This window comes from Passer domesticus, chromosome 13 (assembly GCF_036417665.1).
Source record: "Passer domesticus isolate bPasDom1 chromosome 13, bPasDom1.hap1, whole genome shotgun sequence".
Lineage (NCBI taxonomy): Eukaryota > Metazoa > Chordata > Aves > Passeriformes > Passeridae > Passer > Passer domesticus.
The window spans coordinates 179,885-204,201 of record NC_087486.1 but is presented as its reverse complement, the minus strand read 5'-3'; the positions used below and the strand labels follow the sequence as shown (position 1 = coordinate 204,201).

General features: G+C 40.5%; 1 protein-coding gene across 2 annotated transcripts; it reads right to left on the bottom strand.

Annotated features, from left to right (window-relative positions):
- Positions 1-229: 229 nt before the first annotated feature.
- Positions 230-23,971, bottom strand: JAKMIP2 (janus kinase and microtubule interacting protein 2). 2 transcript variants are annotated; one of them, XM_064388040.1, is made up of 21 exons: positions 23,713-23,971; positions 22,613-23,110; positions 21,192-21,401; positions 20,157-20,255; positions 19,307-19,453; positions 17,402-17,542; positions 16,460-16,516; positions 14,796-14,915; positions 13,210-13,338; positions 12,125-12,208; positions 11,759-11,821; positions 11,492-11,590; positions 10,791-10,889; positions 10,416-10,469; positions 9,613-9,678; positions 8,718-8,786; positions 7,624-7,701; positions 6,810-7,013; positions 5,430-5,495; positions 4,709-4,781; positions 230-367 (listed from the first exon to the last, which is right to left on the bottom strand). In XM_064388040.1, the coding sequence occupies exons 1-20, from the start codon at positions 23,839-23,841 to the stop codon at positions 4,731-4,733; spliced, it is 2,463 nt and encodes an 820-aa protein (XP_064244110.1). In that variant the 5' UTR covers positions 23,842-23,971; the 3' UTR covers positions 230-367; positions 4,709-4,730. The 2 variants fall into 2 exon arrangements, with proteins under 2 accessions (XP_064244110.1, XP_064244111.1); XM_064388041.1 differs by lacking the exon at positions 230-367 and adding an exon at positions 1,760-1,875.
- Between the last annotated feature and the right edge of the window lie 346 nt (positions 23,972-24,317).

Genomic DNA, 24,317 nt, shown 5'->3' with positions numbered 1-24,317 from the left:
TGCACAGCAGGAATAGATTTTTCTATTGTAACTTTGGTTCCATGCCCAAGACACACTGACTCGACCAGCTGAAAGTGGTTCCTTCCCTTTAAGTTCTTCCTAGGTGATGTAGGTTGTCAGTTTATTTTTCTTCCCCTTTTGTAATTTCAATATACAGAAATTCATTAGATGCAGCATATATCATAGCTTTAGACAGGAATTGTCAGGTAACAAATTTTGAGTGATGGCTTTAAAATACAAGGTGGTTGCAGTCTTGGCTACAGGTTGTTCATTTTTATACTTTTGAAAATAGGTGTAAACAATATTCTCTTCATCGAGGGGTGGAAGCATTTGCCTTTATAAGGACTTATCTGTGTAGTCGGGCACTCTAAAAGTTAAAAATAAAAAGAAGAACATCTGTATCAGATAAGGTATAAGTTTGTAAGTTCCTCTACCTACCTATCCCAGATTTGCCAAGATACAATCAATCTAGCAATCAGGAAGCTGAAAAGGCTAGTAGTTATCAGTGTGAAACTGGTTTTGTCTGCATGAAAAGCACTTGTGAGAATTCTGCCTATTTTGATAAACTTGTTCATTTAAACCCCACAAAGTTCAACCCTGTGGTGCATAAAAGTCCCCATAGGCACGTTCACATGAGTAGTATGCGTAAGTTTCAATGACTCTTGAACTAAAGCTGCCTACAATTCACCTGTAACAAGAGCCACAGCAGCAGGCAATATCCTTGGGGTGTCAGAGCAAGCCCAGAATTTTGGCTAATGCAGCACTGAGGCAAACAGAAACTGCTGCTGCTGTTCTGAGAAAGCCTACCCCACCTATAGAAAATAACTTCGGTTCTCAGGTTTGAGACCAGGGAAAAAAGGGCATATTTTGTCTTTGTTATCTCAGCATTCAAGCCTACACAGTAAAATTCACTGGGTGCAAAATCCACACAGACCACACTTCCTTATGTGATCACAAATAAGTGAATACATATGTTCACAAGCACAGAGAAAATGCAGGTAGGAAAATCTCATATAAACAGGAATTATAGAGCTTCTGGATCTGTATCTGCTGCACATGGCTTCCTTCATTTGCACATTCTTGTCCTTTGTTATTTCAGTACAGCAGTGAGTCAAGTGTTCACTCTGGGTGAGAAGGAAACCAGAAAGTATCATCTGTGACCACACTGTGGGTTTCTCTCTCCTGGTGAGAAGATTGGTAAAGGATAAACTGCACCAAGGCATGAACAAAACCAAAGACTTTTCATCATCATGTGGCTCCTAGGAAGAGCTGGGCTTTTTGTTTGTTTTGTCAGGGATCTGTATGAAGTCCCTTATGATAAGGCTAAGACAGTTCACTTGCATCCACTGGAAGTAAAGCAATTTTGCAATATATATATATATAGTATATTATACATATGACAAAATATACAGCTCAATAGTTGTAAGAAGAAATACTGATGGCACACTCCCCATGCCATGCTCACCTTTGCTGAATTAAATCACCTGGGTAGGCAGGTGTTTTTTAATGCAAATGGGCAACACAAATCAATGTCAGTTATTCTCTCCAATTCCATGTATTCCAGCCTTGGAAAATATGACTTTGCTAAAATCCCTCTCCATCTTGCCAATATCATTCCCAAATTGCTTGTGTCTGGAGATTTCCCCTCAGGTACTGAAGGGAGAGGATCCCATAGAGGAAAATGCAGGGGTGAAGGCAGGGGATGAGGAGCTTACCATTACCTTGTTTTTGAGGAACTGCTACAAGACTTGATGCTTTGCACCTGTGGAGTGACTGGCCTTGGTAAAACACTCTACAGGTATCATGCGTGCTGTGATGCTGGGCCTGCTGCAGCTGTCTTTACAGTTCAAGGGAGTTCACAGCAGTGCAGATCCTCTGGAAAAGCATTGAGTTTATATATCCCCCACACACACCTCACCCGTAAGATTTTTCCACCTTCATAGTCAATGTCAGTTCTCTAAATCACTGTATCTCCACCACTGTCATGACTCTTTTCCTCTGTCACTCAGCTCACCATAATCTGTCTTGTTGATCCCTACCTGATGTTTGTAAAGCCAAATGTGTAAAAGCAGGATGGGAAAGGCAAAAGAGCCCTTCACCTCCTGGGTGGTCCTAGGGGTGCCACAACTACCTAGCAGGCTTTATGGGGCTGTAACCCACATTTCAGCTCCTGCTGATGCTTCTCATCTTCTCTATGCGGAACTAGACCCCCGTGTGCTCCAGGGACCAGCAACTATGGAGCAACAGTGACTTCAATGAGTGAAACTCATCCTGGCATTGTAGTTAGAGCAGCATTCCCAGGCTCAACAAAGTGATCTCGAAGGGATTGACACCTGCTAAACCTTAGATGTTATGTAAAACAGGAGTAAAACCCACTGAAGGAGATTGGGCCAGAATGGGGGGTGGAGGTAGTGAATTGTTGACACAGTCCTTAAGAGATCCATGTAAATTCCCCTGCAATGACATCAGTCAATGTGCAGCTGGGACAGCTGCATCAGCCCTAAAGACAGCACAGAAATGTTTATGTTGTTTTGACTATGAGTCCTGTTCAATGAACATGAAAGCAAGGTATGCATTAGCTCTGAAGAGCAAGAGCTGAACAGGACCCAGCAGCCCAAGGAGGCAGGATGACTCCAAGTGAAAAATAGCAAACCTCCTAGAACTTAGGAAAAATATGGAGTTCTGACCTTAAGCATCTCATTAGCTTTTCTAACCAGCCAATACCTGCCCTCAAATTAGGCCAGAAGGACCTAAGTGTTATCAGCAAAAGGAGATTGGTATTGGTAATACTAGGACGTATAAGCTTCTCACCAATTCTGTAGCTGTACTAGAAGAGGCAAATACTCACTAGAGAACCAATACCATACCCACGCTGGTGGGAAATGTAGGTGCAAACTGTAAATATAGAAAACTCTGAACCTGTCATGCCCAAGTTTTTCTCATATGCTGCACAAGGACATTATTTTAGTTGTGATAGGAATGGAAAAAGGACGACAGTACAGGCAAATGGAAAAAATTCATGCAGGCAGGTTCTCACAAATGTCACTACCAGTTCCTGTGATTTTTCAAGGTGCACCTTAAATCCAATAATTTTTTTATTTGGAATCTCCCTCTAGTTGACTGCTTGTTCTAGACTCATGATTCTGTGATACAGCAAAAGACACAGTCATATAAAGTTACTTGCTACTACTGTGTACTGTGAAAATCTTGGCTTCTTAAAATTATTCTGTCCATAATTTGGTCACTTCAGAGGTGTATGTGATTTTTTTTCTTCATTATGAATAAGCAAGAAACTGTGAAGTTGAACTTTCACCAGTCAGAGCCACCTAAAACATCTCACAGTCATAACATGCTGTACCATGGTTCTCAGAAATCCTGCAGTAGGAACACAATTAAGTATGCAGTCGTAACTTAATGTGTTTCATAATCACTGGATCAAGGCAGTATGTTTTAAACAGAAGCAACTTGATAATGATACTGACTCTTGTTCACAAGAGCTGTGATCACTATCTGTCCACATTTCTCCTAATTTCTCTATCGGTTGTTCCCTGTTCAAGCCAACCTCCATGTGTATTGATGCCTCAGCCCATGGAAACATTCATTTTGAGGTCTGGTCAAACAAGGACACAGTGGATTCCAGTTGATGTGGATAATTCTGAGAGTTGTCTCTGCATCAGCACAAAACTGCAAATGAAAGCTTTGATCTAGTTGAAATGAAACACGAAGTAGAGGCTTTTCCTTAAAGGGAAAAGGAAAACCCACCAAACTGGACCCATGCCACTTAATTATAATCAATACCTTGAATTGTATCTGGAAACAAAGAATGAGCTGGTACAAATGGTGGAAGGGCATGGCAGAACATCTTTCACACAACTGTACCTCAACTTGTCTCAAGTGGAGAGCAAAGGAATTATTCATTGACACAGCTGAAGCCAGAGCCAAGAGAGACTGAGAAATTTAATGGTATGGGTTGTCATCACCTGTTCTTCAAACTTTAACATTATGTTTAATGTTAATACATATATTAAACATTATGTTTTATGTTAATGTTATACATATGTTAATGTTGTACACTATGTTCTACTTTTGTTATCCTGGATCAAAAGAAATATTGTCCTAGCCCAGCATCCTTGTTCTGGAAGTGGTTAGCCACAGAGAAAAATGGGACCATTATAGTTCTGATTTATTTCCCTATCTTCACATTACCTTTTGCATTATGAACTTTTAGCTGCTAAGCATACCGTGACAGCCAGAAAAATCCTTCCATTTCTCTGTCTCTCCCTTCCTGTCTCTCAGCAGCTGACCATTCTTCCTTGTCCTTCTTTGTATTTTTCCTGCTGCTGGACACAGAGCTCTACCTGTTTTAAAATCCTGATCTTCCTGAGTGTTAGTTCAGCATGTGTTTATATTTGAGATTATTTTAACTGTTTTCCGTCTGCAACCCTTTGTAAACATCAACATTAAATTTCCCCTGCAATTCCCTTGGCTTTTTAATACTGTGAAATTCCTTGTTAGTTTTTATTTTTATGAATAGCACAATATCACCAGCAACTCAGCAGTACAACAAGCCCCTGCTGTGAACTATTATAAATTGACAACAACCTGCTGCATTGGCTGAGTCCAAACATCCACAAGAACACACAAGGATGTGATCCTCCGGTCTGTGCAAGAAGTGCTAGCTTTGACGACATAAATAAAACAGTCTTACCTTTCCAAGAGGCACATTGACATCAAGGCCAAAGAATAAAGGCAAGAGAGAAGAACAAGAACAGAAATAGAAACTGTAGAAGAAAAATAAGACTGTGTAAAAATGAAAGGTAATGGCATTGTAAGCATCAGAATTATTTTTGCACTCTGTAGAACAGTTAGAATATTTATTCATTCAGAAAACACTATTATTTCCCTTATTAATTCTGTAAGTACCACACCACCTCCCATGTTTAGAAAACAGATCCAAATAATTTTGGTGATAGATTACAATTGGCACCATATTGCAAGCCTGAGGTGTAGCTGTCACATCATGACACCCCACAGGTTGACAAGTCATAAAGCTGGATAACAAAAATAGCATGTGTAGTATTTTTAAGCATGTTAAAAGATAGTGGCTGCAATCCATACTAGAAATAGCCTGGACATATAAATACATAAATATAAATATATAAATATATATATATGTACACATGTATGTTTACAGGTACCTACACACACACCCATATCAAACACCCACCATTACATTTTAATAATGTAATGTAGTATTTTAAGATTAAAGTCTGTATCTACTGACACAAACTGAAAAGAAAGGACAGTGGACCACCACCAACAGGTGCAGCTGACTGAGTAGAACAGAAATGTCATGTAGTTCAAGAGAACTGGATGACTACTTTCAAAACAAAGTTAATCAGTGTGCTTCAAAGGATAACAGAACCAACCTTTTCCTCCAGATCCTTAATCTGTCTCTTTTGGATGTCAGTTTTATCTTCTAAATCTCGGATCCTCTGGAAATCAGAAAAGAAAGCATACACACTAAATTCTCAGTAAATCTATCCCACTGAACAAGTAGCTAATGTTCCATAGGCCAAAAGCCTAGAAATCAACAAATCCATTTCTGTGGCAGGGACAATCTTGTGTCATACTGTGACTCCATCCACTCATCCCGCCAAACCACAGCTTTACCATGTGTGCAACTGCTCAAAATATGATCCTGCATATATGTAACTGGATCCTTAAATGCTGGAAATTAGTATTAATGATTGATCTGTTTTTGCATTATCTATTTATTAATACTGTGTTTAACAGATCAACAGTCTAAGATCATGGTTACAATCTTTAGAATTCAAACATGATTCACTAAGATTTGTCACAGTTTGATGTGTTGAAAGAGGATTAAAGTCTTATTAGATACAAAATGATAAAAGTATACAATATTATGAACATATTGATTCTGTGGTGAGTATACATATTGTATACATAAATTACATAATTATACATAATATAACTTATGTATACATAAGTTACATATATGTAACTTATAGACAAGGTGGGTATTTTTAGCAGAGCTAGGTACTTAAAAAAAATTATGTAGCATGATTTAAACTTTTGCCTGCTTGGGAGGAGAGATCCCCCAGAAAAGAACTTCTCAGCACAAGAAATGAGGCCTTGAATCTCAGTATCTTTTTTTTTTTTTTTTAAATTAAGTCAGGTCATAAGACAGCTGTCCAACAAATAGCAGAAATCCAAAGAGGCAAAGCAGGAAACACCTGAATGCCTGAGCACCTGGGAACAGGTGGTCTGTGAATGTCTTCTTCAATGTCTGGAGATGAGATGACTAACTTATGGCAACATTCAAATTCTGTGGAACCACAAAATCACAGAATGAGTCAGGTTGGAAGGGACCACAGCAGTTCACCTGGTCCCACCTCCCTGCTCAAGCAGTGTCACCATAGAGCACATGGCACAGGATTGCATCCAGATGGCTGTGGAATATCTCCAGGGAGGGAGACTACACATCCTCCCTGGGTAATCTGTTCAGTGCTTGGTTACTCGCACAATGAAGAAATTCTTTTTCATGTTCAGGTGGAACCTCTCCTACAGCAGTTTCTGCCCACAGCCTCCTGTCCTATTCCTTGCTTACCTCCTCCTTCCTTTGCCTCTCAGCCACTTCCAACTGAGGCTGGCTCAGAGTCATTCTGAGAAGCCAAAACTGCTGTGGCAGTGTCCCTCAGTGCCTGCAGTTTGCCTAGATTCGAGCTCAGACTGTGTTCTTACACAGAAAGGCTGAGTAGATACCACATGTGATTTCTTCTTCTTACCTGATGAGCCTGCTGGAGCAGCTCCATCCTCTCCTGAAGAATCTGGCAATCATATTCTCTGCTTTTCCTCAGCATCTGACGTCTTAGCTTTTCTACAGCTGTCCTCAGCTCTTCCTGCTGTTTTTCAGTGAGTAGTTCCCCAAACTTTATCACTGTTTCTTGCTGCAAAGCATTGTACAAGGTGGCTTCAAGCTCCTGGATCCTCTGGTTGATGCAATACCAAAAGTCAGTTAGAGATGAAACATGGTTTAAACCACATTGGAAACTGGGGGATTGGTGGCAGATTCAGACCCCTGCATGAGAGGCAGTTCCTGTGCTCAAGTGTGCAAAAACGTGAAAAACTAAACTCAGAAAATGGTTCTATGTTCTGAAAAAAGGATAGGAACATTTATTTTTAAAGTATTTTAATATTAACTTTCACTGAAATCCTTCCTTTCTACTCTTTTTTTATGGAGTTAGAGTTGGATGAAATGTTCCTATCTGAAGTGTAAATTAATTCACCAATTCTAAAATTTCCACCTGTTGTGCTAAAAAACTCCAGTTGGACAGGCCAATATTCATGAGCAATATCTGCCTTAAACTGACAAGAGTTTCAGACTTCAGGAGATGTGCCTTTTTATGACCTGAAAAGGTAAGCTATTGTGTTGAAGCTGGGCAGATTGCATGCTAGTACATCAGAAGAACAAGGAAAGAACAAATTTTTAAAAACCCAATTCTAACAAAAAAGCAAAAAACTCTCCTCCTGATTCAACAAAAGTCTGTGTGCTGTTGCAGAGTAGGCCAGTATGTGCTGCAGAATTTCCTTTGTACATACCATGTACGCTTGGTCAAGAGCTTGCTTTCTGTAGTCTAATTCTTCCTCCAAATAACCTTTTATTTTGCAAAATTGCTCCTACAATGAAGGACCATTTAGACAGAAAAACAAATTAGTTACTCCAAATACTTCAGGAAGTTTTATCAAATTATTTACATATATCTAATTCAGCAGGACAAAGAGACTGGTTTTCGACTGATACTCAGCAGAGTTATTAATATCTGACTCAGGCAGAAAAGAAGGAAGGGCAAATAGCTGTAGATTGATCTTGTAGGTGAAAATGTCTGATGTACATGGAACTAAATCCATCCTCTCTGTTAGCTTCAGTGGTATTGCTTGGCATTTCAGTAGTGAAATTTAGGGTTTTCTGTGTGATTTTTCTAAAGTTACTTCCTCTGGCATCAGGAATTACTCTTTTTGTGCCTTCTCTTGTTTTTGAAGAGGTGCAAAAGTGGACTGAACTAAACAGGAACTAACTATACATTCATATTCCTTGGGGGCAGATGCTGTGCTTTATCTTATCAGTCCACCTTAAGCTGAACAGACTTAAGTACAGACATACCACAGGAACAAAACACAAGCCACTACAGCTGTCTAATTCTTGTAGTTATGTTTGTTCATCTTATAGGCTACTGCCATTAACTATAATAAGAACAGGGTAAGATACAAACTTTACTTAGTGTGTAATGAAAGCCAACAGTGTTATTATTCAGGTCAACAATTTCTCACATGCTGGTCCTGAATAAAATGCAATACAACAGCTGATGTTTAGGCTGTGAATCTTATGAGACATATAATGCATGCATCTCTGAAAATTATTGAGAAACCTTTGAACCCTCTGTACTTGTTAATAAACAGTCATCCTCACAGAAAGAGAGAGGAATTTTTTTAACTTTTACTATTTCTATTACGGTTATTCTGCATGTGAACTGGACCAGGAACAATTTTATGGATTCACCAATAATCAGAGAAATGCTGCATAGTTCATTTGTCAATACAATTTCCTAGTTATTTTTACATACTTACATACTTACATCAAGTAAGTATGACACAATCAGTGTCCCTAAAACATGTAATAAGGAAAGTTTTCTTACCATATCACTTTCCAGTTCCATCATCTTCTGATGCAGAGCAGCTTCAGCTCCCTCAATCTGCTGTATCCACTGAAGAGAAGACAATGAAACCTGCTGTATTTTCTAGCACACAAGCAGTGGCAAGTGGGATATGTACAGCATCTTGTTAGTCTGTTTTTAGCAGCCTATTGCTGCTGGGCTCATCTTGAGGCTGTTTGTGACAGAGGCCATGATATCTACAGGTAGCACTTGGCAGGGAAGCAAGCAAGAGGATTACCACTGCTGGGTCACCAGAAAATGGAAAAGCACACACCCTTGGATGGACAAGGAACCCATTCCATCCCATGGATAAAGGCCCACAATGGGGCTATAGCATCTCAAAAATAGCTTAGTTGGCTTTATGGCAGTTCTGTTTGAAGCGGAGGCATTGTTGGGCAGAGTCCTTGGAAGCTGTCATGTTGAAAAATCTGTATGCTGCATTTGAGCCTTAGAAAGCAATTTTAACCAATCACCACTTTCTTCTTAATTTTTGAAACAAGAAATGTAGACACACACTTTCAGTGAAATTTTGACATACAGATGCTTTTGGAAGCTTTAGAAATCTCAGGACTGTAAATCCCAAACTTTATCTAATTACAGCTTAGATTTCTGATGATTTCTCATTCAGTTTTCAATTGCAAGTTTTGTTTCATATTATTTTTGTATTTGTAGTTTCTTCTACTGGACAGCTCAGGCCAGCTCAGTTTGTTATTTTTGCTGCTTCAGCAAGGTGTTTGGGACTGTGCTGGCACAGTTCATTCTATTTGGGGAATACTCCCAACAGTAAAAAGTTTAACGATATTGATGACAACAACAGGGCAGAAAATGTGTTAGATGAGGCTTTAGATAACATGAGAAAAGCAAGTATGTGATTTACCTTTTCTGCCAAGGACAATACCGTGGAAGCCTGAATTATGGCCACTTGTTCTTCATTCCTTAAATTCTGTGAAGAGAAAGAAGGAAAGAGGAAAATTAGCAGCAGTTTCCTTCATGAACAAAGACAATCCAGCCTACAAACTAGGTCCACATTTTTCAGAGGATCCCTGTAGTACTGAGTATTCAGTTTCCATTGAAATATTCAGTCTGTTCACATATTAAGAAGACCACTAGTTTTGCCTTTCTACATGATATGGATTAATTGTATAATTCATTCCATTACACCTTAAGAGAAATGTAAACTAAAATTAGACCCATTTGTTTGTCTTCATACTAGTTTAAGCTGAATTTCCATTAAAGCTTTTGTAAAAATAGTGCTGATCTACATCAGCACATGAATAGACAATAATGATCCTTTGTTTTTATTTCTCATAAACTTTTTAAAGACATATCTAATGTTGACCAGAGATACAGCATCTCTTTTACATGGGCAGCTATGCCCTCTTAGAAAGCCACAGGGAATTTGATATTTATGAAACTCTACAAAAGAATCCTAGTCCTGATGAAGAGTGGTTTATTCAGACTGCCAAACTCCTTCATGTGTTTTCCTGAGTGAAGAGGGTGCAGTTGGGCCCAGTCCCAAATATTGGTGGTTTCTGGATATTCTTCCCAGTCTGCCAAACCATACGTAACAGATGCATAATTTAACAAGTATCTTTGAAAACAGTCATAACTATACATAACACTTACTGCACTGTACAAAATGCAGCTTGTAAAGACAAAATATCTCTCATTTCAACTTACCCCATTATCACCTAGGATGTCTAACTGCTTTATAAGGTCTGGGATGCTGACATCCTGCAAAGAGAGAATAAGGTAAAGGCATGGCATCCACCTTTTATCAGGACTGCAATATCCATCTATCCTATGAACCACATGGAAGCCAGCCATTTTGTTTTAGCCTATGGAAATGCATCACACATTGATTTCAGTTGCCTTTGAAACAGATTTTATCATTATGGAGAGAATTTTGAGTCTAATTCAACTGTGTCTGTCACCACACTCTTACATTAGACCTGATTTAAATACCTAAAGTCTAGTGGAGTTATTTGTAATGGATTATATGGGCAGCACCACCACTCCTCTAGGGAGAAGCACTGTTTGATACAACTGACCTACCTTAACCCCTTCCTTCATGCAGTAGATCTGTAGAGCACTCACACCATCTGAGAATGGGTGAATCTGGAGATTAAATGGTGGGGACCGTCTCTCTCTTTCCTGCAAATTAATTGAAAATATGCTAGAGAATCTATTAGAATGAAGGAGATGCACATAGAGAATGCCATGGCTGCTGTTTATATCACTCTTGGCTTGCAAAGCCAAGCTCTTCATTCTACAAGCCAAGGAAAGAAACATGAAGATCTACTCTGAAAAAGTGAGCCAAGTGGGACAGGATCCTAAATCCAAGATAACTGTTTAACAGGAGATTATTTGATAAATCATGTCAATTTGCAAACTGGCTATGGAAAGGCTGTCACCTAGCTAAGATTCAAGTGATTTGCTTTATTAAGTGTTGAACAACTCTACATTGTTGTAAATATTCCCTTTAGAAACAGGTATTTGACTTCAGACTCAGATTACACGTTTTCCTCATCCTGGTATGCTGTACATTCTGACATCTGTGGATGGGTATGGTGCTTACTATTTCCAGGATATTAGAGCTGACATACTTCAGCTCACAATTAAAAATGCTGGGCCTGATTTGTAACTCTGTTTTATTGCTACTACACTTGTGTAAATCCTTGACTAAAGCTGGTGTTCAGTGCAAGTGCAGTCAATTAATTTTCTACCAGCTCTGCTGTAAGAAGCCCATCCATCACCTCCAGCTCAAGGTTGCGGAACTCCAGCAGCTCGTTCTGGTCTCGCGCATCCTGCAGCTCCTGTTGCAGACGGTTGTTTTCTGCTTCCGTTTTCTCTATCTAACAGAAATATGTAAAACCATGACCTGTGTGACTGTTACAAGAACCATGAAGTATTTGGTGAGTAGTAGTTAAGGTAGCACAGGCTGTGCAAAATCTAACCCCTTAAGATGTCTCACAAGATCCAGATAACCCTTCAGAGCGAACATGCAAACCTTTGGAACGTACCTTGTCTAACAGCTCTTGGTTCCTCTTAATAAAAAGCTGCTTATCTTCCACCCAGTGTGAGTCCTGTTGGATGAAGCAGTAGTATTACAAAATAATCAAATTCCAAAAGGCTGTGCACATTTATTGAAAATTGGAGCCACAATATTCAGACTTTAACATCCTACAGGGACAAGTTGTCTTTTACAGAACAACAACATTTTAAGTTTACCAAGGTGTAGCAAGGCTTCTGAACTTGCCAGATCTGCCTGTTTACTGATTGATGACATTACAACTCATGGAAGTTTATACTGAAATTGTGCTTGCTATTTTGTAAGCAGAGCAGGTAAGATACAAAATAGGGAAAAAAACTACACAAGAATTACTTGCCTGCCCTTTCTGAGCCAAAGTTTTCTCCAGATCTTCTATTTTGGCTTTATACCTCTGGACTTCAGCTTGAAGTTGCTCCTGAGCCTGTTGAAGTCAAGCACCACATTAAAGAGTAACAAAACCAGCAATGTGACTGGTATTAAAAGGAAACCAAAACCAGCAGAGCCTAGGTTCATGCTGTCAGTTCCACTGAGTGAGCAACCATTAGAAAGATTTATTACTTGATGTGATGTTTTGTGCCACCCCTTGACTGGCACTCAGATGACACAAGAGAACAGAGCAGTGGATCAGCCCCACCTCCCCACACAAGCCTGTTCCACCATGGATTGCATTGGAGCAGCAAAACACAAGCTCAGGTATTTTGGGCACTCTGCTCCAAGACCCTCATAAGGGGCAATCCCTAAATCACAAAAAAAAAGTGCTTAGCAGATCAGAGTGGCAACAGGTAGTGGGAAGAGGCAAATTTAACTGCCAGGGGGTTCTTCAAGAGCTGACTCAACTAAATACTAAACAAACCAATACGATCTCACAGCTAACTGCTTTGAGCAAGAATTTGGGCTGGAGACTGCCTGAGGTTCCTTCCAGCCTGAATGATTCCATGATTTTATTAGAGGGACAACATTTTTAGCCTTGGAAGGTTTACTGTAGCCTGCATCACATTAAAATTTAAATGTAATTTGCATTTATCCATTAGAAACATTTGGATTTTCCTAAAGTTGGTGCAATGTATGCCTTTGTGAAAACCCACAGGCCTTCATTTGCCTTTAAAACCCAATCCCCATCACACCTAGACAAATGATGAGAAAACCCTTGTGATTCTGTGTCAGGCTGCAGAGTTGTCTGCTTTGGCATGCCTGCCTGACTGCAGAGTTTTCAGGTTCAGATGGAGGACAGCTTCCTGTAAACTGAGTGATTGTGTCCATTCTTAATAGTCACTCTCTTTCACAATGTACTCAGTAAATGAGTGAACAGACATTTCTCAGTGTTATGGATGCTGTATGTAGCACCATTCCATCGTATGTCCCTTTGAGGGGTTTCTTGTCCTGACAGCAATGAAATACTGTTACTCTCAAACAAATACTGACCCTGGCTTCTCTTTCAGCATCTATGACCCCTCCTGTCTGTTCCTGCAGCAGTGCATACGCTCTCTGCAGGGCCTGGTACTCCTTTGTCAGCTGTCGAAACCGCAGCTCTGACTCTTCTGCTGCTAAACCCTGAAGAATAAGAAGGGACATGTCTAAGCCATGGAGAGCAAAGCACTGTCAAAGTAAAGAATGCAAAAGTGATTTGTTAAGAACAGTAGTTGCTTTACAGGTCTTGATCTGAATAGCGTTTTGGATCACAGTGAACTTGCTGTGATCTGAAATAAAAAAAATGGGGAGATTATACAGCATTTATACAAGGATCATTGAGTCCAACTCCTGGCCCTGCAAAGCTCCATCCCCAAGAGTCACTGAGAGTGCTGTCTAAACACTTCTTGAACTCTGTCAAGCTTGGTGCTGTGACCACTTCCCTGGGGAGACCACTCCAATGCCCAACCATGCTTTGGGCGAAGAACCTTTTTCTAATATCCAGCCTAAACCTCCCTTGACACAACCTCAGGCCATTCCCTCGGGCCCTGCCACTGGTCACCACAAAGAAGAGATCAGTGTCTGTCCCTCCTCCTCCCCTCATGAGGAAGTTGTAGACTGCAATGAGGTCTCCCCCTAGTCTCTTCTCCAGGCTGAATAGACCAAGTGACCTCAGTTGCTCCTCATACAGCTTCCCCTCAAAGCCCTTCACCATCTTTGTTGTTCTCCTTTGAACTCTCTCTAGCAATTAAATATTTTTCTTATATTGTGGCACCCAAAACTGCACACAATATTCAATGTGAGACCACTGCAGAGCAGAGCAGAGCAGAGTGAAGCAGGACAGCAGGACAATCCCCTCCCTTGGCTGGCTGGCAATGCTGGGCCTGATGCCCCCCAGGACATAGGTGGCCCCCCTGGCTGCCAGGGCACTGCTGACTCATATTCAACTTTCTGTCAACACCTGGGTCCCTTTCCAAGCACTGCTTTCCAGCATCTCATTCCCCAGTCTGTACATCCAGGATTGCCCCATCCCAGGGACAGAATCTGGCACTTTCCCTTGTTGAACTTCATCTGGTTGGTGATGGCCCAGCCCTCTTGATTCATCGAGGTCTCTCTGCACGGCCTCCCTGGGTTTGACAGAGTCAACAACTCCTCCCTATTTTGCATCATCTCAGAACTTGCTTAGTAACCCTTCCAGTCCTGTGTCCAAGTAATTTATGATGAAATTGGAGAGCACAGGGCTTAAGATGGAGCACTGCAAAACCCCCCTAGTGACAGATCACCAGTAGGCTGTCATCCCATTCACTATAACTCTTTGATATGTCTTTAAGCTACATGAAATGTGATAGGTTTCCTTGAAAGAGGTGAGGAAAACCACCTCAAATTGCAGGGCAGTCATACCTATAGAATCTACGGACTGTATTGTGAAAGAAACTCTCAGCATTTTAGTATGAGTAACCAAAATTAAGGTCAAATTTAAAAAGTATTTATCACTCAGAATGCACTATAAAAACCTAAGTGTTCTTGAGAGACTGACCACTTGTTTTCAAAGTCATCTCTTGAAAACCTGTAACTTGTCTGTGGAAAGAGCCAGATCTTACCTCATCCAGATCATCATCTGGGGTTGCTGGTGTCCTGTCTGTTCTATATGAGGCCACAGAGGATGTTTCAGAGTCCATAGAATCATCATCATACCCAAAAACTGTATCCACCACATGTCTCTATAGAAGGAAAAGCATGATTTCTGAACCTTCATGTAAACTTGTAGCATGTGTTCTAGAGAGCAGCAGAGGGGGGAGTTGCTAGTTACTTAAAAGATGAGGTGTGAAAAGTGAACAGTGGGCTATCCCTGCAATTATCATCTTCACACAAACTCAAAGGAAACCCACTGAAGATCAGGTCTTGTGCTGGTGAAGAGTAAGTTTGCTGAATAATTTTTCTGAGGGTCTCTCTCAGTCTAATTGGAAAACATAATGTGAGCAGCAACATGCCAGAGGAAAAGTCTCTGCTCTTACAAAAAGGCAGGACAATTGTTTCTTAACCAAGAAGCTCTTCAAGACATCTATCAACATGCAAAGTGTAGTGTAGTGTAGTGTAGTGTAGTGTAGTGTAGTGTAGTGTAGTGTGCAATGGTTACACCATAAGGAGCTGGAAACACGTAGAATAGGCAGCCCTCCTTCTTCTTGCACAGACACTGGTGATAATTTTCATGTCTAGGTGCTTCTCTTGCTGATACGGCTGTTGGATCATATGAGTGAAAGCTATGCTAATACAAAACTAACGTGAAGGAACTTTTATTGCATCTTTTCAGGACTACAGTAACTGGCATCCTTTATAAACAATTGCTCATGCTCCACAGTTTGGTTGTATGCCTGGCACCTCACTATTGCCAATTTCATAGCTGAATTAAATCAAATGAAAACTGTGAGACATGTCCTGTGAAGACACAGATGCTTGACCCTGCAGGCTTGGTTTCAGGGTACTGATTTGAGCATTTAAATACTTGGCTTATGGATAATTCTGAAGACAAGCTGATCAATGAGCAATTAAGATGCACTTCTTCTTAGCAAAATCTTTCACTTTGCTGACAGATTAAACCTTCCAAACCTGGAGTTTGAATCACACTAAAAACATGTGCCAAAGATGTCAATTAGCTTTTGCATATATTATAATTTTTGCTCATTGTGTTGTCAAGTGAAAACAATTGCCATATTCTCCAATGTTATAATCTCTGGTTTCGAAATAAAATTTACTGATGAAAATACTATTAGGTCCTTGTTGTGTCTGCTGTACACCACTTCACTACCCACATAGGAACAATGTGACGACACAGGATTTACTGGTCTGAAATTCCCAGTGTGTAGACAGTGCTGTGTGACTTTTACAGAACATGGCTGATCACAGAAAAAAAAATAGGAAGGTGTCTGATAATGTTAATACCTCTCAGCATAACACACCCTGGGACCAATACTTATAGAAACCAAATGGAAGGACAATTATTACTACTGGGTGGGGGGACAGCCATAGGAAGGACGATGAATGGGACAGGAGCCCCATTTTGCTGAAAATAAAATAGCTGCACACCCTTAACAGAATTTCAAAGTGGATTTAAAAAGCTCTCCCAAAGTAACTAAGGAATTTATAAACCTGATCACTAAAGCAGATTGTTATAATCCACAAAGCTCTCTTTAATCAGATTGCTAAAGTGTGTTTTCCTACACAGCCTACTTGAACATTGTAAATAAGAAACAATTTTTCATCTTACCTTGATTGGTTTTGAGCTCCTTTTATGCCTTCTCCGACGAATGAGTTTTTCTCTGTCCTAGAAAGTAAGATTAAAAAGTTACTCTCTCTTCTCTTCTTTGCAGCTGACAGATGGACAAATATATGGAGAAAATAAATAATAGAAGTTCCAGTGACTCTCTCCATACGTTCAAACAGGAATCCGATTCCAGGTAGAAGGGAGGATTTATATGCAAATCTGTATGTGTGTCAGCTGAATACCACCTGAAAAAAGCCCTTGTGTATTTGCCTTGAGCAGCTGTCAAAAACAGGAGCTGATGCACTGCTCTCTAAAATCACTGGGAGGCCTGGTGCATGGGTTTGGGCAGGCTGTCTGCCTTCAGTGATGAGGAGATGCTGCCCCTATCTCAAAGTCATTAAATGATGGCAGTGTCGATCGCATCATTCCTAGCAATGATATCTCAGAAGAGACAACAGCCCATTTTGGAATCTTTCTCCTTCTCCTCAGTATCATAATGAAAAGTTCACTGACAAAGGAACTGTCAGCATTAAATGACAGAAGAACCAGAAACCCACTGTCTAGCTGTACATGCTTTTCCAGCACGTGATACAGCACTGTCCGGCCTCTTGTTAAGGAACTTTTTAAGCGTGACTTAGTTATAATGGTAAAACACCTCGGCACAGCCCTGCCTTGTGAACATGTAGGTACCTTCCCAAGCTCCACAGCTCCTAGTCTGCATTCCTTTCTGGAACTCAATTCACAGTGTTATGGTTTGAGTTGTAGGGGCTGATGCCCAACTACAAATTCAGTAAACTGCACACATGCACACCTACAGCTAAACATCTGCAGATGTTAAAAGCAGGTAAGGTATTAATGCTCAGACCTCTAGTTATAAGAAGAAATACTATCAGTCATAAACTGTACACAGCAATCATTCCTAATTTCCTTGTGCTCTGGACATACCCTTGTTAACTCATCAATTATGTTCTGCTGTTCTATGACCTGAAGCTTTAAAAATTCAGTTTCTTGTTCCTCATTAGCCTGATCCAGGTCATTGAGAGATCTTAATTTCTTTAGAGGAGGATGTGATGTTATTTTTTCTCTCTGTGGTAAGAAGAAAAGATAAAAGAGATAAAATAAGATGCAGTGATCAAAAGATCCCCTTTCAGTTAAAAACTAAACATCACCTTTCATTTAAGCTTTAAATATGCTTCAGCTACACCATTTTTTAATTCATGTCCATCAGCGCTTCTTAACAATAAAACAGCACAGTAAGGCTGAAATCTTCAAGCAGGACAACAAAGCTTTATCTATTTAGTTACCATGTGGCAATACAGCCTTTACAGCCCTTAAAGGTCACATACCATAGCTCTTCCTTGGCCACGCATCAAGATGCCCCCAAGTGTGGCAAATAAGAGTTGAACCTGTCCAGTGAGTAGGCAAATAGTATCTACTCTCACAACCCCATGTCCTTACTGATAGTCAATGTAAGACCATACACAGTGAGGCAATGGACATGCTTTACTCATGTTAAAGACATGCATCCAGTGATACCAGGAGGAAAGGCAAAAACTGTGATAACAGATTTATTTTAACCCCAGGTCAATATTCTACCTGCTCCTGAGCATATGTGGGAAAGGAGATGGCTAAACCCTGTAAGAATTGCTCTAGCCACCAACAGCTTGTCATACTTCATGATTTGGGCATCCATAGTGTGAAGAGCAGATATCAGGGAGCTAACTGAGCACATGTACACTGTGACCACAGATATGCACCAGTGGTACTGCCCACTGATGCCGAATGCCTGCAGGTTCCAGAGTCCTTTCTCTTTGCTGTGGGAGACTCCAAGGGACAGTGATCTGCACTGCCACAGCTGTGGAAGAATAATTCTGACCCATGACACCTGCAATAAGTTTATCTGTCTTCTAGACACGGGTAAATTGCAGAGTCTTTAAGTGGATTAACTGTGTACCACTAAGGTCTTTTTCTGTGGGACAGGAAAGTGAATCTGATCACCTCTGCCTAATCAGCAGGAAAGCTGCTCCCATTGCAGGGCACTTAGCCTGCTCAGGACAGTGGCTACTACAGGTCAGGGCAAGGTCCAAGAACACCTTTAGCAAGGGTCATCTCAGTCTGCCAGCTTACATCTGGCAACCCAGAACATCCACCTCCTTTTTCATTAATGCCAAAGCCACAGCAGTGCATGTGTAGGAACACAGGGCCTGGAAGCAGACTGATAATCACGACAATCCCGTCTGAAGGATATACAGACATAACTGTTTTGACCCCACTTCATATGGCCCTGACATGGGAAATGTATAGCCCTAAACAAATTTAAACACCACCATTCTCCCTTTCCCATATCCACCTACCATGCATCTGTTTTATGGCAAGATTCCATGTGCTTAGTGCCATACCAGAAGTCTACTTTGTCGTCATCAGCTCTAAAAGGAATGTGTACATGATGCAAGAACATCATTCTGGCTGAAAACATCACTCTTAACAGCTTCCTTTTTGAGTTCCAGATAAAAAAATAGCACAGTAGGACATGACACAATGATATAACATTTTCCTCTTTCTTTTTTTTTTTGAAACCATTGACACTCAATATTCTAACTTTGAAAATATAATTAAAGACTGTGATTATGCATTCACGTAAATATATTGCCTGCCCATGTATGCATAGTACACTATGTTATGGTATGTAAATCTATAATAATACAGACCAAACCATGGCTGTATCTCAGCAATAGTATTACACATTATATACAATGCAAATTTTCTATTCATATACATCATGCACTATGCAGATGTAGCCACCAACATATAGATCCCCCAGTAATACTCATTTTGCTCTTCAGTACCAACCATTTCTATATTTTCTTTAGTGACTGCTTTGAGTTTATCTTCCATGCGCTGCAAAGACTGCATAAGTTCATCATTTCTCTTCGTGAGGCACTTGTTCTTTTCCAGAAGAGGTTTACATTGTTTCTCAGCTTCTCGGACACGCTTCAACTGGATTGATAATAGCAATTAATAATTGTCACGAGAAACACATGAATATACTTGTAATTTGCAATCTTGACATCTGTTTTGCAATTATGACATAAAGAACATTGAAGCTGGCTAAACTGATATAAAAGGAATGCATTAAGATTTGTAGCTCAGGAATAAAAAAACCTATTAAGAGTTCAATTTATCACCCTCATCCTTAATCAGAGAAGTCGGAATATAAACAGGTTAAATAGCCAGGGTCCTGATTCAACACACAGATATCACCACAGAGTAGACAATCAGATAAAGGGATCAATTAACAGTTGTCAATTCTTTCTAGATTCAGTATTTCACTATTTTCAACCTGGTCAAATACTGGACTACAGACCTAACAGGCATTATTTCATTTACAAGGTAAGACTCCCCATGCACAAGGTAAGTCACCAAGCACATGCTGTGTGCTCAAAAGGAGGGAACAGAAGCACTCACACAGAATCCTACAAGCCTTGCTGCCTTGACCTCCACTGTGATTTTGTACTTACATAATTTCAATGAAATTACTGTTTTATTCTAGGATAAAAAGTCCTCCTCAGCCTCCTGAGTGATGGGCCTGATGGATGGACAAGGTATGTTCATCACCAGCTTTATCCTTGGATAGTCCCCCTCTCTGCCTTTCCCCGTGGCTCTCAACCTCCTCTGTCTGCAGGTGCAAAAGCTCACATACCAGCTCATTTCGTTCATCAACAAGCAACGTGTTCCGGTCTTCCAGCTTCCGTATGGTGGCATTCAGCTCTGCTATCCTCTTCTGGTTTCTGCGCAAGTCCTGTGCATGAGCAACAGTGTCACACAGTTACTGATTCTCTTCAAAATACATGCTTGGAAAAAGAAAAGAATCCTTAAAAAAAATATACCAGTCAACCTAAGCTGTCATCAACAAATTATCTTTAGGGACTTTGACAGTACTGAATATGTTGGCATATATATATATATATATATATATATATATATATATATATATATATATATATATATATCTAGGAGGAAGTATCTGGTTTGGGGATACTTTAATTGAAAATTTTAAACCATTTTAAAAAATTAAGAGAAAGCAACCAAACAGATGATAAGTTTTTATGACAGAGAAAAAAAGCTAGAAGATTCTAATTTTTATTGTCTTTTCCTATGGGTTGCTTCTATTTGCTGAGCCACTACCTCAGGTGAAAAAGCCAGGACAACCCTTTCTGTATCAATTACATTTACATTCTTATTTCTCATTTCTATGTATGTAAATATGCATTTAAATATGCATTGGTTGTGTAAACATCTTCTGTTTAGTCACACAGTGGATGACTTGTGTGCTTTGTGAATGACACCCAAGGGCTGTTTGTGGGAAACAGAAAAAGAGGAGGATCTCCTAAGGGTCTCACAGATTCTCCACACCCAGCATTTTCCTTGGCCCTCCCTGCTCATCCTTGTAATTCTATCTGGTTTTGAGGATGCATGTTATCTAGGTATTAGGTTCATCGATGATTCTTTCAAAGGGGCACTGATTATTTAGGATGTGTTATATTTGTGACTAGAACAACTGATGAAAACCAGCAGTATAAAGTTTTGTCCAACTAACATGCCCTCTGAAGACTCTATGAAAATTAACTTGTCTTTAGTGAAAGCGTGGGAATGTTTTCCTAGGGCCTGAGAAGGTATGTCAGAAAGAAACACACATCCATGCTACTGTTTTGCAGGGACCATAAAACCTGCATACAGGGCTGCTGCAGTGCTCCGAACCATCTCCAGCCCTTCCTGGGATCTCTCTCTTGGGACTGCTCATGTTACACTCTGCCTCCTTCACCAAAAAGAGCTGTTCATCCAGAGCTTCCTTTTGCAGCTGCAGCTTCTGCACATAGCCTGTCTGTGTCTCCAGTTCTTTCTCCAATGAAAATATGATCCTGTCTTTAGCCTTGATCTCATCCATCTGAATGAAAGAAACACCAGAACAACATTACTGTGTGAAGGCAACAGCATTTGTCCAATTTGTAATTTGTATTGTATGATTTACTTAAGAGCAGTGATCACCTGATCACCCCTCAAATCTGCTCTACCATAATGCACCAGGCCTGTAAAACAACATAGTCTGAGCCATACCCATAATGTGGCACAGGAGCACATTCATTGAGCATTTTGGCAACGTAAGAATACACCGCTAGGATGCAGACTGTGAACTGGGGAGAGGTGTATCATTCTTGACAGCTTAAATTCCCATTTATTTTACTTAATTGTAAATTCTTGAATTCCAATTTTTAAGCTAAACTTTCTACCATTACAAGCAGGTCCAGCTCTCCACATGACAGTGTGTCCTGCTTCTGGCCAGGACAAGGTCAATTTTTGCATTTGCAAGGTCAGAGATTATTCTCTATCACCTCATGTCATTTTCTGGGTATGGGAGAAGGGGGTCCCTTCTGGATGAGGGTAGTATGGCTGTGGTCAGGTCACAGGCTCCATGGTGAACATTTTGCACATAATCACTCTCCTCTCTCATGTACACATCTCATTGCTGTTTCCAGTCAAGTGGTCTTACATCAATTCATGATCTCATCTTTACCTTTTGTGCCTCCAATTCTCCTCTCCAGCCCACTGCAGGGACTGGGGAGTGAGCAAGTGTCAGTATTTTGGAAAGCCTAAGCACAAATTGGGAAGTTTCTAAACCACGACACAGGGAAACAATGCAACCTGCATCCTTGCTGGTGTGAGCTTCTTTTTGTTCATTTTCTACAGCAATTACTGAAGGCTACACCAAGGCCAACCCAAAAGGTATCGCCTCTCCTGCCATGGTTTATTGTGTTTAGGATACCATAACACAGGCTGGAGAAAGCAAAAAACTGCAAGTGCAGATGCAAATGCTCTTTATCTAACCCTTTGCACCTTGCATGTATTAACAAATCAGAGAGCCAAATCCTTATGGATTAGACCAATCACTCTCCTAATTTAAGCTGTTAACTGCCATAACAGTGTTATAGCTGACTCACTGTGATCTATTTATTCCTGACAAATGACAGTGAGAAATCTGTAATACTTTTTCAAAGTGAGTTGCATTGCAAGAGATCTGTTACACAGAAAAAGCTAAGAGACAAAAAAGGCAAACTCAGTGCAGCCTAAGAGAACACATAAACTCTTTTGATTACTGACCAGGCGTCGAATATCCCTTTCACTCTCCCATTTGATCTTGGAAATGGCCTCTTGGTGGGACTGATGCTCACTCCGAAGATCACCTGCCTTGATCTTGTCGGCCTGGATCATGTTGTTAAGGGCCTCATCTACCTGCTTTTTGGCAGACTTCAGTTCCGTAATTTCCTGCAGAAGCTTAAGGCGCTCAGAGTCAAACTGTTTCCTGGCCTCTTCACGAGCCTCAATAGTCAGCGCTGTCCGTACTTTATCACTGCTCCCATCCCGCAGTGCGCACAGCGCCGACTTCAGGCGCTGGATTTCACTGTCTCGGACTTTCACCATTCTCGTCATCTCCTGCTCGTGCTGTTTGATGAGGTTCTCCCTCACAGCCTGCAGCTCCTTCATTTTCTCCTCATGGAGTTTGGCTTTTAGCTCTGTGATCTGCACGGTCTGCTTGCGTTGCTCCACTTCACGGATACGCTTCGTTTCTTGAGTCTTTTCTCTTTCGAGCTTAGCAACCTACATTGAGATAAAATGAAAGTTCATCTGCTGCCAACATAACACTATCAAAACAAGCCCACCCAGACATCCATGTCAAATTGAGAAAAAACCCCTCTGAGACCCCAGACAATCCTCCACACTCCTAAAACAAAATATAGGCCAGCTCCTGAGGTATTCACGTAGATGGCATTGTCTTTACTCAAACAAAAAACCCTCTCTTCTCCAGGTGTCTTGCCTCACACAATGATGCTACATGTACTTTTAATATTTCCCTAGGAAATCAGACTCCCTATATATGTGTGCATTTGTCTAAAAGCTTTTGAAACCAGCAGCCTAATTCACCAGAAAACTGAAGGGCTCAGATAAAGCAAAATTCCTACAACTTTCACATACTGCTCCATTTGAGGGCCAGAGGTTTCTCCAACTTGTAGCTCAGTAAAATGGAGTCTTTTCCATGGAAGCCATAGGACATCCATAGTAAATGTTGTATTTTGGGAAAGAATCAGACCACTTTTTTAGGAAAGAGTTGTGTAGCCACTGTTGAATTCTGTGCTACTATTTTTTCCACGTGTTTGTCTTCTTCAGCAGAGTCTTTTATTTCAAACCAAACTGTCACTCACCTTAGATTTCTCCTGATGCAGCTCAATTTGAATGTCTGTTAGCTTAGTCCTGAGTTCCTCATTGGCAGCCTGTAGGGCAACAATCAGCGCCTCGGGCTTTTCGCCCTTGCTCCGTCCTTTTTTTGACATGGTTTTTTATCAGAGGGTCCACACGTTTGTTTCAAATATGGATTGCCATCTTCTTCTGTTCCTTTCAGTGTTACTTAGTTCAACAAGTACTGCGTGACATTCCTTAAGGTCCTGGACTCAGCTGCTTTGGAAGCTCTGTAAGAAATAAGACATACTATTATCTGTCAGTGGACACTGCATCTGGACAGCTCACATGCTTACAGAACACAACAGAGTGCTCCATCTCTAAAACACTGCAATCTTTGCCTGAAAACCTACAAGGCAGATCCCAGCATAATCATGCTTCTGAACACCAGCCTGCCACACTTTTGGGAATTCCATGCTTGCCCTCTTCTGTTCTCAGAAAGGGGCACCATGCATTGAAGACAGGTGTTCATTTACCATAAAGATTAGTGCTATTGAGAGTATGAGACTGGAAGGGATAGGTTATTTACTCCAATCCTTGCAGTTTGAGCTAACCACAAACCAGACAATTC

What these genes read in the sequence shown, in the direction of transcription:
- JAKMIP2 (XM_064388040.1), bottom strand. Translation starts at nt 23,841, where the DNA reads ATGTCAAAAAAAGGACGGAGCAAGGGCGAAAAGCCCGAGGCGCTGATT. An exon ending in ATGCTGAAAGAGAAGCCAGG is followed by an intron (nt 12,209 to 13,209) that starts GTCAGTATTTGT and finishes TGACTTCAACAG; the next exon opens with GCTCAGGAGCAACTTCAAGC. An exon ending in ACATCCTAGGTGATAATGGG is followed by an intron (nt 9,679 to 10,415) that starts GTAAGTTGAAAT and finishes TTCTCTTCACAG; the next exon opens with AATTTAAGGAATGAAGAACA.